This window comes from Artemia franciscana, chromosome 19 (assembly GCF_032884065.1).
Source record: "Artemia franciscana chromosome 19, ASM3288406v1, whole genome shotgun sequence".
NCBI lineage: Eukaryota > Metazoa > Arthropoda > Branchiopoda > Anostraca > Artemiidae > Artemia > Artemia franciscana.
Window position 1 is genome coordinate 23,563,510 of NC_088881.1, and position 16,747 is coordinate 23,580,256.

Sequence of the window (16,747 nt, forward strand, 5' to 3'; positions counted from 1 at the left end):
CCAGTAAAATGTTCCAATTTCCCTTAAATCCTTCCTTGCGACCTCCTGCCACGCAACGACATGCTTTTGTTTGGCCCTGGATAGATGGCTGAAAAGGACGATCTTTGGTAATCTGTCCTCTTCCATCTGCAGAAAGTATCCTAGCCATCTCAACCATCTCTAGTCATAGAATAAATACAAATAACTTTTGCGTTACGTATGGCATTTTTCAGGTTAAGTTAACTTTATTTGAAGAAGTACCCCATATGCAAAGCTTATTTCGGGACTGTCATAACGTCGAACCTACTGTAGATAACAAGGACCTTATTGGAAGGACCTAGTTATTGATGGTACATGATATTCAATGAATGGAACTTTCAAGAGTAAATCTCAACAAATTATTTTTAACAAAAACCAAACACAAAAACAAAACCCAAGCATTATTCACATAGAACTACTGTCAAAAAAGTCGATGAAAGATCCCTTAAACACCATATTGCCCAAACAGGAAATATCTTGTTGCTTTGAAAAAACAACAGTTATTTGAAAGTTGTATACAGTTCTATACAAAAAAAGTTATGAAAAAAATAAAATTTATAAAAAAGAAGTTATATAAAGTTATAATGAAATCGTTCTATTGAATACAGGGACATGATAGCTACCAACTGACAATGCTTGCTTTTTGTTTCTTTTTTAAGTATTGCTCAAGAAGGAGCAGTTGCAACTTAGACATTTAATGATCAGCAAATTTCTAATTTGAAATTGCTGAGCTATTTTACACCGATTATAAAACAATTCTCCGGCTCTGAAACAATTTCTTTGATGACAATCCTTTCCTTTGATTTATTTAAGAGAGCCCTCTTTCCTCAATCCGTCAGTGAATTAAGATTCTCTCTAGATTTTTCATAATTTTTGGAAAAAGATCAAAACGCGAAATCTTCAATTCAAGACCAAGTGAAGGATCTTTCGCGATATTGCTCCTTGAGCCTGGACCCAAGCCATGCTCATAGACACCGATAAGAAGTTTGGAATCGTCTTCAATTGTTCACGATCTACTCCAGTATGGATTTTTGGTTCTATAAGAAGAAAAATGGATAAATAAGTGAAAAACGATAATAAATGAAAAAAAGACAATTCAAAGGATTCATCTTTCTATTGCTCAAGAACAGCCAAAATGATCAACACTAACGAAATTTAGCTTGAGTGTGATAAAACAAAATAACTTTAAACAAATAAAGAAAATGAGGGAGAGAGAGAGAGAGATAGAGAGAGAAAGAGATAATTTGGCAGGTGACAGAGTCGTGCTTACAAAGTAAAAACAATCTGATAAACAAATAAAGAAAGTGGTAGAGAGAGAGAGAGAGAGAGAGAGAGAGAGAGAGAGAGAGTTTTTTATTATAAAGTAAAAACAATGTGATAAAAATTAGAACGAAAACACAGAAAGTACCAAAGAATATAAAAAAACAATATGGAAACATTTTTCCACCTTCACAAAATTCAAAAAGGCAAAATGTAATTATTTATTTACAAAAAACCATCATGCCGGAGTTGCAATTCATGCAATCGAAGAAAGTGATGACTTTTTTCCTGTTTATGCTATGTCAAACCGGACAGATCGATTTGGGCAGAGAAATATTTAACTTTAAAAAATGTATTTGATTCCAAGTACGTTTGGGGTTCATACTACTCATAAATTTAACAAGGACAAATGAAAGTTTCAGACAGACTTGAAATATAGCATTCTAAGACGAGCCCGTACGTCATGAGCAATTAAGCAAATAAAAATAAAATAAAAAGAGTTTCTATATCCAAATACACTGAGACTCCTGCCAACCAAAAAAAGTTTTATAAGTATCTTTATTTTAATCATTTTATCTTTGGTAAGCTTTATAATCAATTTTGGTTTTATATACTGGATTTTTTTTTAGCAATTAACTTGAAGCAACATGAAATTGTAGAAATGACATCTTACTATCAGATAATACAGGTTTAAATTCTAATAGATATATAAACCTATCTACAGGTCCTTACTTTTTATAGTACGATTTAAGATCACACGAAGCATAATAGCACTATAGGCTGAATTCCCTGCATAAATCTATCAGAGATTTAAATACTTCAAACCTCATCAGTCAGATATCGATCTGATCGGAAAAGATCTGATGTTTGATCAAATCAATGGAAATTTAATAGGATCGTAAAAAAACGTTGGTGTGCAGAGTCGTGGTTTTGTTTCAATGTAACTTTCTTACGTTACTTAAAAAAAACTTTTGCAGCAATTGCCGATGATCAATTGCTATAGTATTCTTACTTCCAGCCTAGTATGGTCTCAACCTAATTCAGACAAGGAAAATTCAGGCAAAAAGTTTAAAAATTCACAACTTCGGCAAATAACTACCACAAGAAAACTGGCATTAAAAAAAAATAAACAATTTGGATGAGTGAGCTCCAGAAGTGAAAATAAAAATCCATTAAGTTACAGAATTATTGACAAAATTTACTTTCATCCACTTTTATGAAAAAAAAACAAACTAATTTAAACTGAAAAACTTGCTATTCGCCTAACTCTACGGACTATTAGACATAAAAAACTGCGATTTTTTCAAGTTCTGCATCACATTTGGACATTTAATATCAAAATCTGGTATGATACAAACCATCCATATACAATAGACCAAGCCCATGAAACCAGTCAAAGTTTATAGGGACTGGACTTGGTCTAGAGTCCATTATAAATACACCAGAAAGTTTAATATATTTTTTAATGATATCCTTTTTATGACATTAAGGAATATCCTTGTAACAGCATAAAACTATAAAATGATTTTACGCTAAAACTTAAAAGACAAATAAAAATAATTTGTTGAGATTTACTCTTGAAAGTTCCATTCATTGAATATCACGTACCATCAATAACAATGTCCTTCCAATGAGGTCCTTGTTATCTACAGTAGGTTCGACGGTATGACAGTCCCGTAGCATTAAGTAATTTCTTTTAATCAATACTTTAACTTCTTTCATATTTAACTAAATCTTTCATTTTATATATTTGTCTGTAAATATCTATTTATGTAAATTTGGCAAGTGTCAGAAATTATACAATAGGTTCCTCAAGCAAGTACTTTTCCATTGTACAATAGGAGTCGGTTTGATCCCAGTACATGTAAGAGTTTTTTTACGTATGTCGTCCGACAGGATCTTGGGATAGCTTTGATATAATTAGTAATTATTGGTTAAAAATGTAATTATTATAATTTGTAAATTTAACTTACTTTACATCTATGATCCACATCTTTCGTTCCTCTATATTTTTGGGGAGAAATTTAGCCAGGAGTTCAAGCTCTTGTTGATTTGTACGAAGTGCACTAAGCAACATAGATGGTTCCCCCCTCCCCATCATGATAAAAAATAACATATTCTACTTAATGTTTAAATTGTCTCCTCATATTTGGTCACAGTTTGCGCTTTCCTCTTTAATCCATTTAATTTAGACCAACAATCCCCTTTTGACGCAGGTCAAGATGAAAATACAGAAAACTCCCAGCCATAATCAAAACATTCACAAGTTTTGAAAATTATTCAACAGGAAGAAATTGTTCAAGAAATTGGCATAAAATTTATAACATTGTTTCCAGCGCATCTACCTAACTAGCCGAGGAGAAAAATTTCTGAATCCAAACTTTATCTCATTTCAAAAAAAAACTTTAAAGCAATTGAATGATCTTCCATTGGTTTGAGCAATAGACGCTTACTGAAAAAATTAACAGCCTGACTTTATACGTATTCTGGCTTTTATTGAAGTGAGGAAAATATTCCAAAGGATGAAAGCAAAAAGTGCTTGGAGTAATTTAGAACACCTTCTATAAATTCTTAGACCACATTGGATTTTCGTTAATAGCTAAAATAAATGATTTTAATTTGTATGTTTAAACCTAAAGAAATGGAGAAGAAATTTGAAAAATGTACTATGGAGAAGGAGTGGTAGAAGGTAGATGTCAAATAGTAGATGGATAAAGGATATAAGATGTAAAAAAAGGATGACGATGGTAGATAGACAAAATTAGATGGTAGATGTAAATGATGGATAGATAAAGCTAAATATCTGCTATCAAATGATACCAAGATTATCGTCAAACACTGAAATACTAAATTGTGAACTTGCAGAAAAATAACGTGCCAATCCTTCAAAAGAGATTATAAACCATAAGACAGTGAAAGAATATTGAGAAATATACATATACTAATAAAAGCCCAAATATTGTGATTTTATTTTCTAATGTGAGTACCATATAAGAGTTCTGTTTGATATTTTTTTTCCTTTTGTTAAATAGTATTTTCCAGAACTGCTGTTATCTTCAGTTTTTGTAACTATTTAGTAGTTTTTCCTCCTCATTTTCAAGTCAGAAAAAAGCTTTCTGGCATTAAGCCAAAAATTTTGGCTTAAAGAAGTATATTTATTTACCATATTTTACTTTTTAATTAAAAAGTGATACTGGCATATAGGTAGCAATTTATCATACTAGCCTAAATAGATGGATTGTACAGAAGCAATAAAAACATGTCAAGGAAATACATCAGGGATTAAACGAAAAGCTAGTATTCCTCAAACTGAGTAGGATGAAGGTATAAAAGGTTATATGCCAATAAAAGTTACACCCGTTCTTACTTAGTTTCATTTAATTTTATTTACATTTAGAGCGACATTTAATAGTTTTGTATATGGGGTACTTCTTCAAATAAAGTTAACTTAACCTGAAAGATGCCATACGCAATGCAAAAGTTTTTTTGTATTTATTCCATAGGCCAAGGACTTTATTGTAATAAATTCATTGAAAAATCCATACCCTCTCCTGATTGATCCCTGCAAAGAGGGATTATCATAGCTGCTTTGGCTCTTTCTATGAGCAACTTTCCCAGTTTCTTCAAGTCATCTATATTTTTGTCCTTTCGTTTAGCATCTTCAACAACTATATCCATCCTTTCAATTTGATTTGAGAACTTTGGGAAGCTTTTAATCAGCTTTTGGATTTGAAATTCCATAGAATAAACTTTAGTTGGAGAAGACATTGAAAAACAGCTAGGGAAAAACTAAAATGAGAAAACACTCAGGCTATGTTGTATGATTAAACGAGCATCCATGACAATTTGTGACACTTTTTGCACTATTCATGACACTACTACTACTAGTAACAACTCAGCACCAAGTCACCTGAGACCAAAACAAAGCTATGCACGCTATTTCTACATTCCAATCTATTCAAAGCATATTGGCACCCTCCAAGGAAGTTCCCATTTACCAACAACAACATCCCACCCCAATTACAGGAGACCTGGTTTCCGTTTCGCCCTAAGCGGTTGGCCAAAAAGGACAATCCTTGAAAATCTGTCATTCTTCCTCCGTAAAACGAGGCCAAGCCATCTAACCCTTCACTCTAGCCCTAAAAAGCGGTATTGACCCACTCATTTCTTATAGCCTACTGTTTGAAATACGTTCAGTCAGTCGGGTACCAAAAACAAACCGTAGGCAATTTCTCTGGAAAACATCTAGAAATTATATTCATGAGACTTCTCAAAAAGATGTGAAATTCCAAAAAATTTTCCTTAAGAATATATCCATAGATTATTTTTCATTCCAAAGTATCAGTTATAATCCAACTCCGGTTCCATACATTTTTAACTCCATTCAACTCAAGCTTCATTTAACTCAACCCACTATTTGACCCAACCCCAATACAGTCCAACTCCTGTTTAACTTGACCCCGGCAAGAGTTTTGGTTAAATGGGGTTGAGTTGCAACGATGTTAGCTTAAACAGGGTTGAGTCAATTATGTTGAGTTGAATGGGGTTGAGCTATACAGGCTTGAGTTAAGCACACACCTTCAACTCCATCTAATATGAAGTCGAGTCGATCTTTTAAACTCTTGCTGGCTAATCAGCAATACTAGAGAAGATCTTCATTCAAATGGTCCATTTTGAAGAAATATTTACTTCAAAGGAAGGAGGGGTCATGAAAAAAAAACCCTAGTTCAAAGACCACACTAACATTATCCTACATAAAATATATTGAAAAGAAGCCAAGCTACATTGACCAATAATTACAAGGATTTTGGAAACCAAAAAACTTGATTTTCCATCTCATGAAAAACTGATACATGCCTTTTCTTTTGGGCCACAATGCCATTTAAAAAATATAGATTTTCAATAAAATTATTAACAATTTTACAATAATTTTATTAAATCTAAGTGAAAAAAGAGACTTTGTTAGCTAAAACTAAACCTTTTGGGAAGAATCGTATTGTAAAATTTGAAGTCAAAACTTTAAAACTTTACAAATAAAAAAGATATTATAAACATTAAACAAAATTAAAAAAATTGTATAGTTCTTATGGATGTTCATTGTTTTTATTTCGCCGTGTCCTATATAAAAAGGCATAGCTGAAATCTTCCGAGCATTACGAGAGTAACAGTAAGAACTCAAAGCGTTTTTGAGTTGTTCTTTTTTTAAGTGAAGACTTTTTTTTAGGAGTCATACTGTGCAATTGAGCTTCCTTCAATGACACATGTCGTTGTAGGCTTATATATAGTCTGCTGGTCTCTCTGCTAGATGTTTTGAAGAAGAGGTGGTTTCAGGGGGGCACTTGACCCAAGTGACAAAATTTTGAGGGCTTTAAATTTCAAATAAATAATTAGTGGTTAAGAAATGTCATATTTATCAAAATAAAGTAGAGGACACAGTTGGCAGTAAGTATAAGTAAATGAAATCCATAATTTACATTTTTCCCATATCTTTATATCTATTCCTTGTAAACTATATTAAGTACACCCAATTTGATTAATTGCATTGTTTTTGTGATTTTTATTATTCAAATTTTCCAGATGTTAAAATAAGAAAAGTAAGTTTTAATCAAATTTTGTCTGAATTTTTTTCTGGGACATGAGGGAGGGGGATAACCAAGATTTTGTGCTGGACCAAATATATGCCAAAACCACCACTACATCAAATCGCTTTCATTTAGATCGTGCCTCAGAGACAAAGTCCTTATATAGAAGACTGATGACTTCAGGGAGGGTGGAAACAGCATGCTTAATCAGTCTCTTGGTTGAAGTAGAACCAGCAGCCCACCTCTTAGCATGAGGACTGAATTTTAGTTCATTGTCAATAATGATATCAAGATCTTGCTCATTATTAACAGCAGAGTGGTTAGTCTAAAAAAAGGCAACAAGGATTCAGTTTGCAAAATTGAATGATATGGTTGGGGAAATCTTGCCCCTAAATTGAAACCATTATTGGACTTCAGATCTAAACATGATAATTTATTCAGCAAACTTAACAAGCCTAAATTCCAGGGAAGTAAAAAAGTATCATCTAGAATTCAAATCTAAGAGTCTAAAATTATAACCCTAAAATTCAGCTTTAGTTCAGTAGTAGCCTACTGTTTCAACAGGTGGGAAAATCAAGTTTAGTCTACCCTATGTTAGCCCAGAAATGTTTAGGCTACCCTATATTAGCCCAGACATTAAAGGCCTGATATAAAATATGGAGAAAATTTACAATAAAGCACTTTAAATTAGCTGTCTCATACATAATTATTATTTTTTGCAACATAGTTCCATTCATATCCTATTTAGAAAAGTTTTTCTAGTCAACTAGGAGCCTAATATCATTGAATTTTTTTTGGATGTTTAGACTTGCAAACTAGTTTTCTATTAGATTTCACTTATAGATAGAGTTCAGTCTGAACAATTCAGTAAATTTTTGTTTAACTACTTTTTGCTATCTTGGAAAGAGGCTAGGTTAGAGAACAGGGCCAAAAACATTCTCTGGGAAAGTCTTGCAAAGCTCCCATGTTATACCTCTTCTGGTTTCTGAGTCTTACCAATTCCTCTACTAGACCTATAGGATATTTGACAAATAGTCTACATTTTATCATAATTTTCAGTTACCAGTTTCTTTTTCTGTTGTTTTAGTTCCAAAAATGCAATTCATGTTACTTAAGTAGAATGTTAAGCAATGCCAAATGTCTTTTTTTCAAACTTTATGAAATGTAGCCTAGACCTATTTTAAGATCTTTGAAACTTCATAGATAGGGATTGAGCATAGTTGTTGGTGAAGCTAACAAATTTTCTTGAAAAATATCTAATACAAAGTACATCAAAAGTACTTGAAAATACCTTCCAGGGACAATTTTTGGTGAAATTCTACTTTAGCTACTTTTGGCTATCTTGGTTAGGGGTTAGATTAGGAAATAAATCTTTCAAGGATGGGTCTACATGCTAAAGTGTGCCCTGGGAAGATATTTTGAAGTACCTATCTCTACTCTTTCTCCCTCTATAGCCACTTGTCCTAGAAAAACAAATGGGCTGGCCTAAATAGGTTTCCTGCCTTAAAAAACAATCCTTTAGATAAATTAAAAGCTTGGTAGTAATTATCTTTCCTTTTGGGAACTATTATTACAAAGAGGTGCAGACTAGTTAAGCCTAATTTAAGTGCACCCACCATATCCATGTATATCACAAACAAAATTTTGGTAAAATTCTAGTTAATTGACATCTTGCTAGGCTATCTCTGAAAGGGTTTAGGTTAGGAAAATGAAACTTTCAGGGATGGTTCTACAGGCTAAAGTATGTCCCAGGAAGGTATTTTAAAGTACCCACCTCCACTCCTTCCCCCTCTAGAGGGCCCTGAAATTTGCCTACATGACAGCTCTATACCTATTGAAATTTTGACAAAACAACATTTTCCCTTAGTTTTCAATTATTAGTTGCTTTTTCTCTGCCTTTATTTTTGAAAATGCAATTCCTGTTAGTTGAGTAGAATTTTGAGCCATATCAATGTTTTTATAGAATTTAGGAAATGTATTTGCATATCTTTAAAACCTTATATAATGGAATTGAGCAGTTATGAAGCTGAAAACAATTTTCTTGTACTTCAATTAAGCAAAAAATCTATATTGCAAGGTTTCACTTTTATAACACACATATTTTTAAAGGTCATCAAAGGTTGTTAGGTTAGGTACCCTAACCTTACAAGACATACTTTAGTCTGTAGATTCATCCCTGAAAGTTTCATTTTCCTAACCTAAACCCTTTCTGAGATAGCAAGAAGTCAATTAGCTAGAATTTTACCAAGATTTCTAATCTTGTTGATGAAGGAGACTAACTATAAAGTATCCTGAGAATTTCTTCTCAAAGTACAACATGTGAAATGTGAAACACCCATAACTTTTTAAATAAAGCAAATAATAAATTTGGGTGTTGAAAGACAATTATTAATTATTTAATTGAATAAAAAAATATATTTCTATATGTTAAAAAAGCTTTTGATTAGAGTGATATTTTTGGGTATAGTGGCGTATTTTAACTGTGATACAGGTAAAACACAACATTTTGTTCCACAAGTTGTGCCTATCTCTCAAGCTATACTGTATCAGGGTCACCTTATGCAATAGACACCCAGATTTAATCAGGCAAGAGAATCACCATATGTAACTACTTTATCCCCCCACAATAGTCATCATCAAATCTAAAGCTTAGTCCAATTAAGTGAGAGGCAAATATGGAGTATGCCCTTATGAGGATTGTTTGAAAAATTATGTCAGTTCATTTGATGAGATTGGCTAAGTCTAAATGTGTCATTCCTAGGGCAGAACTAAGGTAGATAGTCACAGAAATAAGAGAGAAAAGAATTGGATTGAACAATAATGGTCACAGAACAGTCCACTTGAACGAGTTGACCATAGGCGGACTAGATTATTCCTAACATTTAACACCAAATAGAGTCTTAAGTAGATTTACCTCTTGAGACTTTGAACACGAGACGAACTGTAACGAGTTATTGATGATAATGGTGGGTCATATTTCCGATATTAAGGCTAAATCAAAAGCCAGGTAGCGTTGAGGAAAAACGACCGCTTGATATATTCCGAGGAGACAACGGACGAAGTTAGATACTCTTGGGTACATTTACAGACGTATTAATATTTTCAAGTTGCATTATTCAAAATGCATATATTCAAGAAACTATTCCATAATGCCTAGATTTTAGGCTCGTTTTCAAGAAAAGTTGTTAATAATAAAAAAAAACTAAATGATACTGGACTTCAATTGAGCGCCATTGAAAATAATTCAGTCTTTTTTGAAGAATATGAGTAAAATTAATGTATTGTAAGGCATGCTAGTAGCCTTATATTATTAGTGTAGTGTTTGAGTCGGATTGAGTGAAGTTTATTTATTCGAAACCCAAGCACCTATAAAAAATAACAACAATAAGCTGGGGGTTAATAAATAATGCGCACACTAAGCAATTTGTAAGCAAGCATTACTGCATCTTCTTTCGTTTTTTGAAGAAAGTGCTTGCAAGGTCACATGTCAGGTCATGTTGGGGGCCTTACGACACGTCCGCTTCTGGTGCGTCACGGTGTGAGGTTGGTGGTCGCCAGCCGCGAGTATATGGTGCCTCTGACAGGTGATGTGTCTACCGCGGTAGGCTCTACTGAGGCATGCTCGGGTGAGATAGGTTTCTCTGACATAAGCCCCACCGGGGACGATCCGGTGACTGTCGAAGGGGTGGCAGAGCTGTTTTTTTTTTTACTTTCGCAGGTGACGTTTACTGTTATCTGCTCACTTTCGGTATGGGGTGTTTGGGTATTATCGACACTGTGGCCGGCCATGACAGTAGGGTATGGGTGGCGGTGTGGGGTTGGTCGTCTGAATATGTAAATCCCGTTCCTTATTAGTCTTGAGCTATCAGTTGTTTTGACGATGTAGGACCACGGGTTGCTATGGCGTACGGTTATCTTTCCCTTGGTCCATATGTCATTTGGTTTTCGTTGGACGAAAACAGTGTCTCCAGCCTCAAGTTCAGGAAAGGGTTTCACAAATTTGTCATGATGGGATTTCTGGCGTCTTTGCATGACGTTTCGACTATAGAGGAAGTCCGACTTGGTGACGACCTTTGGTTTCAGGTGTTGGTACGTAGAGGGTAGTAAGAATCTAAGCTGTCGACTCTGTAGTAGCTGTGCGGGTGAGGCAAAGTTGTCTACCGTGCTGTTACGGTCCTCTAGGAGAGCTTTATACGGGTTGGTACCGATATCCTTTTATTTTGACAGGATTCTTTTGCATGTTTGCACGGATTTCTCGACAAGTCCGTTTGTCTTGGGATATATTGGGCTTGAGGTCTTGAGTTCAATTCCCTAAGTCTGAGCAAATTAGTTGAATTTGCGCGAGAAGAGTTGAGCGCCGTTGTCGGATGTCATCTTCTGTGGTATTCCAAAGCGTGCGAAGTGATTCTTGAGTTTGCCGATGATTGTCGTTGATGTCTGGCTCTGAAGACGATCGAATTCGAAATAACGGATGTAGTAGTCAATCGTGATATGAAATTGGGCTTTTTCCCATTCGAATAAGTCTACTGCAACGTATTGCCATGGTAGTGATGGAATTTCTGTGTTGATGAGTGGTTCTCTCTGGTTGTTCAGGCCATGGCGGGCACATGTTTTGCATTGTCCAACGAAGGATTCGATGTCGACGTTCATGCCTGGCCAGCATCCTCGCGCGTTGCTTTGTTTTTTCAAGCCAAGGTGTGCTACGTGTAGCTGGATCAGATTTTCTTGTGTGAGGACCTGGGGTATGATGATTCTCGGGCCTTTGAAAACTATTGCGTCGACTTCTGCCAGCTCGCTTCTTATGTTCCAGATTGCTGATGCATCAACAGGACATGTTTTTCGAGTCCATGGCCAACCATGCTGCATGACAGACTGAAGAGTGCTGAGTTGTTTATCATGTTCAGTCAATTGACAGATTTTCCTGAGTTTGCAGTCTCTCACGGACAGTGTTTTCATTACTGCGTGAACATAAGCTTCGATGTCTCTCTGCATCTGGAAGTCGGTGTCTGGGGGGTGTAGTCGCGAGGGCATGTCAGCTACGGGTATGTCGGAACCTGGGCTATACATGACTTCCAAGTCATATGGCAGAGTTTGGATCATCATTCTCTGCAGCCGTGTTGGTGCTTGGTGTGGAGGTTTTGACAGGATGGTTTCCAGTGGTCTATGATCGGTGGTGACGGTTACCTTCCCCCCGTAGATGTAATGATGGAAATGTTTTAATCCATACACAATTGTGTACATTTCTTTTTTGAGTCGTGAGTAGTTTTGTTCAATCTTGCTGAGAGCTCTAGATGCGTAGTCACAAATGTTTTTATTGGTTGAGATCTCTGCCCCTAATCCGTTCTTCGAGGCGTCGACTTTCAAGTCAACTGTGCGGCTGCTGTGGTCAAAGAAGGCTAGATTGTCAGTGATTGAACGCTTGATGGCGCTGAAACATTCTTCGTGATGTGGTTTCCACTCGAACTCTATTTCTTGTATGAGGTCTCGTAAGGTCTTCTTTCTGGATGAGAGACTGGGGATGTATCGGGATAGGAAGTTGAGCATGCCCAAAAGGGCTTGGCGTTCTTTCCATGGCGTTTAGTTTTTCGGGGTCTGGTTTGATTCCTTCTTTGCTGATGATGCGACCAAAGTATTTTACTTGTTCCATTCCGAATGTGCATTTTTCCCGATTGAATCTCACTCGTTTCTCCCTGGCGCGTTTAAGGACTGCACGGAGCCTATTGTCGTCCTCTTCTTGACTTTTTCCGTATATGAGGATGTCATCGACGAGGATGCGGATGCCTTCCAACCCTTCGAATATCTCGTCCATTTGACGCTGGAATTCATCTTGTGCTGACACAAGACCGAATTGGTATCTTTTCCATCTGTATATTCCAAAAACGGTGCTAAATGTTTTGTAGAATGATGACCGTTTGGTTAGCGGCAATATCCGGTAGCCTGACTGGACGTCAAGCTTGCTTACGGTTGATATGCCGTGTAAGTCCTCTGTTGTGTCTTCGAACGTGGGGATTGGGCAAAGAGGTTGTCAGATTGCTTTGTTCAGATCCACAGGGTCTATAAATAGGTGGACGCTCCCGTCCTTCTTTACGACCATGACGATGGCGTTTACCCAGTCAGTTGGCTCGCTGAATTTTCCAATTATGTTTAGGGCTTCTACTAGGTCCAGCTAGTCCTCAAGTTTCTGTTTCATTGCTAAAGGTCTCGCAGGGTAAACAGTAGGGACAGTATTTTCTTTTAGGTGGATCTCGAATTTGTTTTCCAGGCTTCCAATTCCTTCAAAAGTGTCCTTGTACTCATTTACAAGTTTAGAGGAAGCACTAGTCGTCCTGTCTTCTTTTTAGATGTTTAATATCAATTTGATCAGCTTCAGATCTTTGCAGGTTTTTAGACCCACGATTGGAGTTGTGTTGGACCTGATAATGTAGAATGCATGTGACTGTGTCCTTCCATCTTAGTATCGGCAGGTCAGGTGACTGATTCCTGCATAGGGGACAGCTGATCTACAGTAGCTTGTCAGTTTTCTGGCTGCCTTTTATCAGGCCGAGTTTTATTGGCAATTTATTGTAATACTGGAGTGGTAGCACATTCACCTGTGCTTCTGTGTCGATTATGAATTTTATACACATTTATCCCTCAAAGGATAATTTGGCAAATACCTCATCTTCTCTAGTGTTGTTCTCTATTGTGTACAGGAACACTTCGTCTGTGTCGTCTGCTGTTTCAGATATTGCTTCACCGTCCTCCCCAGTATGTACAACTTTCTCTTCTGCACTTCTGCAAACCTTTGCAAAGTGGTTTGGCTTTTTGCATTTTGAGCAAGTCTTCCCTTTTGCTGGGCAACTATGGTTCTGTGAGTACGTTCCACTGCAGAAGTAGCATTCTGGTTATTTGGACTTGGATGTGGCGGACTTTTGGCAATGGAATATTGGCAATGGAATCGATTTCCTGCTTGATTTCTCTGCCTTCGAAGGTTTACAGCTGTGCTTGGGTTGTTTCGAACGCTCTACAAATGGTTACTGTTTTGTTCAGGGATAGGGTGTCTCCTACCGAGAGGAGTTTCTCACGTATTTTGGGATTCGCCACTCCATCCACTATCCTGTCTCTTAGCATTTCGTCTTTGTCCGCGTAACCGCATGGTTTCACTACGATTTTCAAATCGATAATGTATTTTTCTATGCTCTCTTGCTTTTGGTCATACTTTCGGAAGATGTATCCAGAAGACTTGATTTTTTTTTTCGGGGCTGCATATTCTCTGAATTTGGTGAAGTGTGCATCAACGTCTTCCTTTTCACCGTCAGTTAGATCAAATGTTCTGAAGATTTCTCTCCCTTTTTCGCCTACCCAGATGAGAAGATATGAGCCGCTGTTTTGCTGTCTTTCTGGCATGTGGTCCAATGAACATTAACTTAGCATGGTTTTCAAACTTCGTCCATTCGGATTCTAGATTATCCGAGCTCCAGTTGATTCTAGGCGTTTCTGCATCCATCCCACTTCTGACACCATGTAGTGTTCAAGTCGGGTTGAGTGAAGTCTATTTATTCAAAACCCAAGCACCTATAAGAAATAACAACAAGCTGGGGGTAAATGAACAATGCGCACACTAAGCAATTTGTAAGCAAGCATTACTGCAATTAGAGTACACTGAATTTATTGAATTATGCTTCTTCTTAAACATTAACATAAGTGTTAAATGCGTCTGAGAATTTGTGACAAAGTCCATCTAGGATCAAAGGCGTTAAGTTTAGTTCGAAGGGTAGCCTACAATTCCCCTCCTGTTTTACATTTTGGAGTAGGAAGTGTGCTTCACAATTCCACCACACTTGCCACAATTTCTTTAAGCTTGGTGAGCGCCACTTGGTGTACGTGATTTCTGAAAATTGTCCATCCCTTAGTTTAGTTTCAATTTTAAAGCATAACTCTTAAAGCAAAAGTTTGGTGGTAAATGTATTTAATTTTCGAAAGCAACACTTTAAGGATATCTAGTGTACTTATTTGCCAATAAAATCATAATAATCGTTTTTATTTTTAGCGGTACATCCCTACCCTTGTAGACTATAGACCATACTTTGTGTATGTGATTTTTTTTTATTATTTAGTGAAATGCTATTCACACTGCTCAAATAACATTCTTTACTCCATATCAAAATTGCCGGTCAATTCTATCTCCATTCATTAAAACATGGCAAAGAAAACGAATTAGTTTGCATTGACAATTAGGCAAAGACCCATTAACAATGAAAAATAATCAATTTACACGCTAATTACTGATAAAGATATTCATTGGTTGCTAAATTAGAAGTTTGAACTCATTCATCGTAACTCTGTAATAAAAAAAAAACTGGTCTCTTTTTAAGACGAACAATTCACGAAAAATAAGGCACACAGAACAATTTCCATTTAAAGTAGTAAATATTTCATTCGAAAGTCAAATATCAGAAAAGGGGTAGTACTTCCGAAGAAAAGTGGGTTTAGTACTTCTGAAGTTTAGTAACTCTTATTAAAGCCATTCTTATGGACTTTAATAAACCCCACAGGCCTCAACCGGGGGTTGGGGTTTGAGGGTTATGTGCCCCTTTATATTTTTGTCCCTTCTACATTTTGAAAAATACTTTATTGGGGGTATTTTCACTGAAAAGCGCCAAATTTTGGTTTTTCATTGAAAAATTTAGTTTGCCATTAATTTTAAAGAATTTTTCCCTTACATAAATTTTCGTGAGTTGACGCAATTAACAAAAAAATGCATTATTTTCAATTATATAGAAAATAGGAAAAATAAGTACAAAGAGAAAAAAACAGCTGCAGAGGCTATGTTGAAACAACAAGGAATTTACACCCAATGATGATGTTTATTGTTGTGTTATGCGAAGCAACTGCCTTTAGCCCGACTGACTTTATATGAATTCAGTGTTACAATCATTAGATATCAAGTTAAGGATATTGGATATTAAGTTAAGGGAGACATGAGTTGTACCTGGATCAAGCTGAAAGAAGTTTTAACTGAAAAAGTTGTTCGAAGGTTCAGTTAAATGGTGATTAGTTACATGAGGGTTAATTTCATTGGGAAATGAGTTCCAAGAGAGTTCAGCTGTATTGGGGTGAGTTCCATGAGGGTTTACTTCCACAGGGGTTAGGAAGATGGGTAGCATCATTGGAGGTAAAATTCTCTGACAGGAATTTTTCGTGGGGGAGAATTTTCTAGGATGAAAATGCCTTGTCCAGAAGGTTGAATTTATCTTTAGACAGTTTTAAAGCTACTTAATAAATCAATTTTCTCGAAATGATTGGTGGAGGGCAAATTAACGACGTCACTGGGGATGGGTCATGGGGTGATGGATTTTAATGATTAGCTCACCATGTTTCCGTAATGATTTTGAAATTTTTATTATTAAAATTACTTAATAAAAAACACACAAATAAAAAAAGCATCCAGGGCATACGATGAATTGCTTTCCCGGGAATTAGTGTGCTAGTTAAAATTAGTATGTTTGTGAGGGAGCAATTGATTTCACCACAGGGCAGGCGATTTTTACCAACTGATTTGGGCATTATTACGAAATCAATTCATTAAGGAAAAAGAAAATTAAAATACATTTGGTGTTTTTCTTCCTGGTTAAAATACAAATTGTCACATTTTTGAGAATAGGAGCTCAAAACCTAAGCAGTGGGGCTCTTTGATATGCTAAATTCGATGGTTTCATTATCATTATGATTACTTACTATTTTTGAGATCATAGTTTTTCAAGGGATGTAAAGAGTGAAGTTGGTATCGGGTTTATCTGTATAAGGCGTATTGTTATCGCGCGTATGATGACAGGTGCATCGATATCAGTTTTTTTTTAAGCTATATTTTTGTGCCTTCTATATGTTTTTTCTTGATTTAAATTTAA

At 35.9% G+C, this 16,747-nt stretch overlaps 1 protein-coding gene across 1 annotated transcript; it reads right to left on the bottom strand.

Annotated features, from left to right (window-relative positions):
* Nucleotides 1-555: 555 nt before the first annotated feature.
* Nucleotides 556-9,797, bottom strand: LOC136039449 (uncharacterized). The gene is made up of 3 exons (XM_065723208.1): nucleotides 9,775-9,797; nucleotides 4,824-5,067; nucleotides 556-1,055 (listed from the first exon to the last, which is right to left on the bottom strand). Exons 2-3 carry the CDS (start codon nucleotides 5,044-5,046, stop codon nucleotides 919-921), a joined length of 360 nt encoding a protein of 119 aa, XP_065579280.1. The 5' UTR covers nucleotides 5,047-5,067; nucleotides 9,775-9,797; the 3' UTR covers nucleotides 556-918.
* Nucleotides 9,798-16,747: the final 6,950 nt, after the last annotated feature.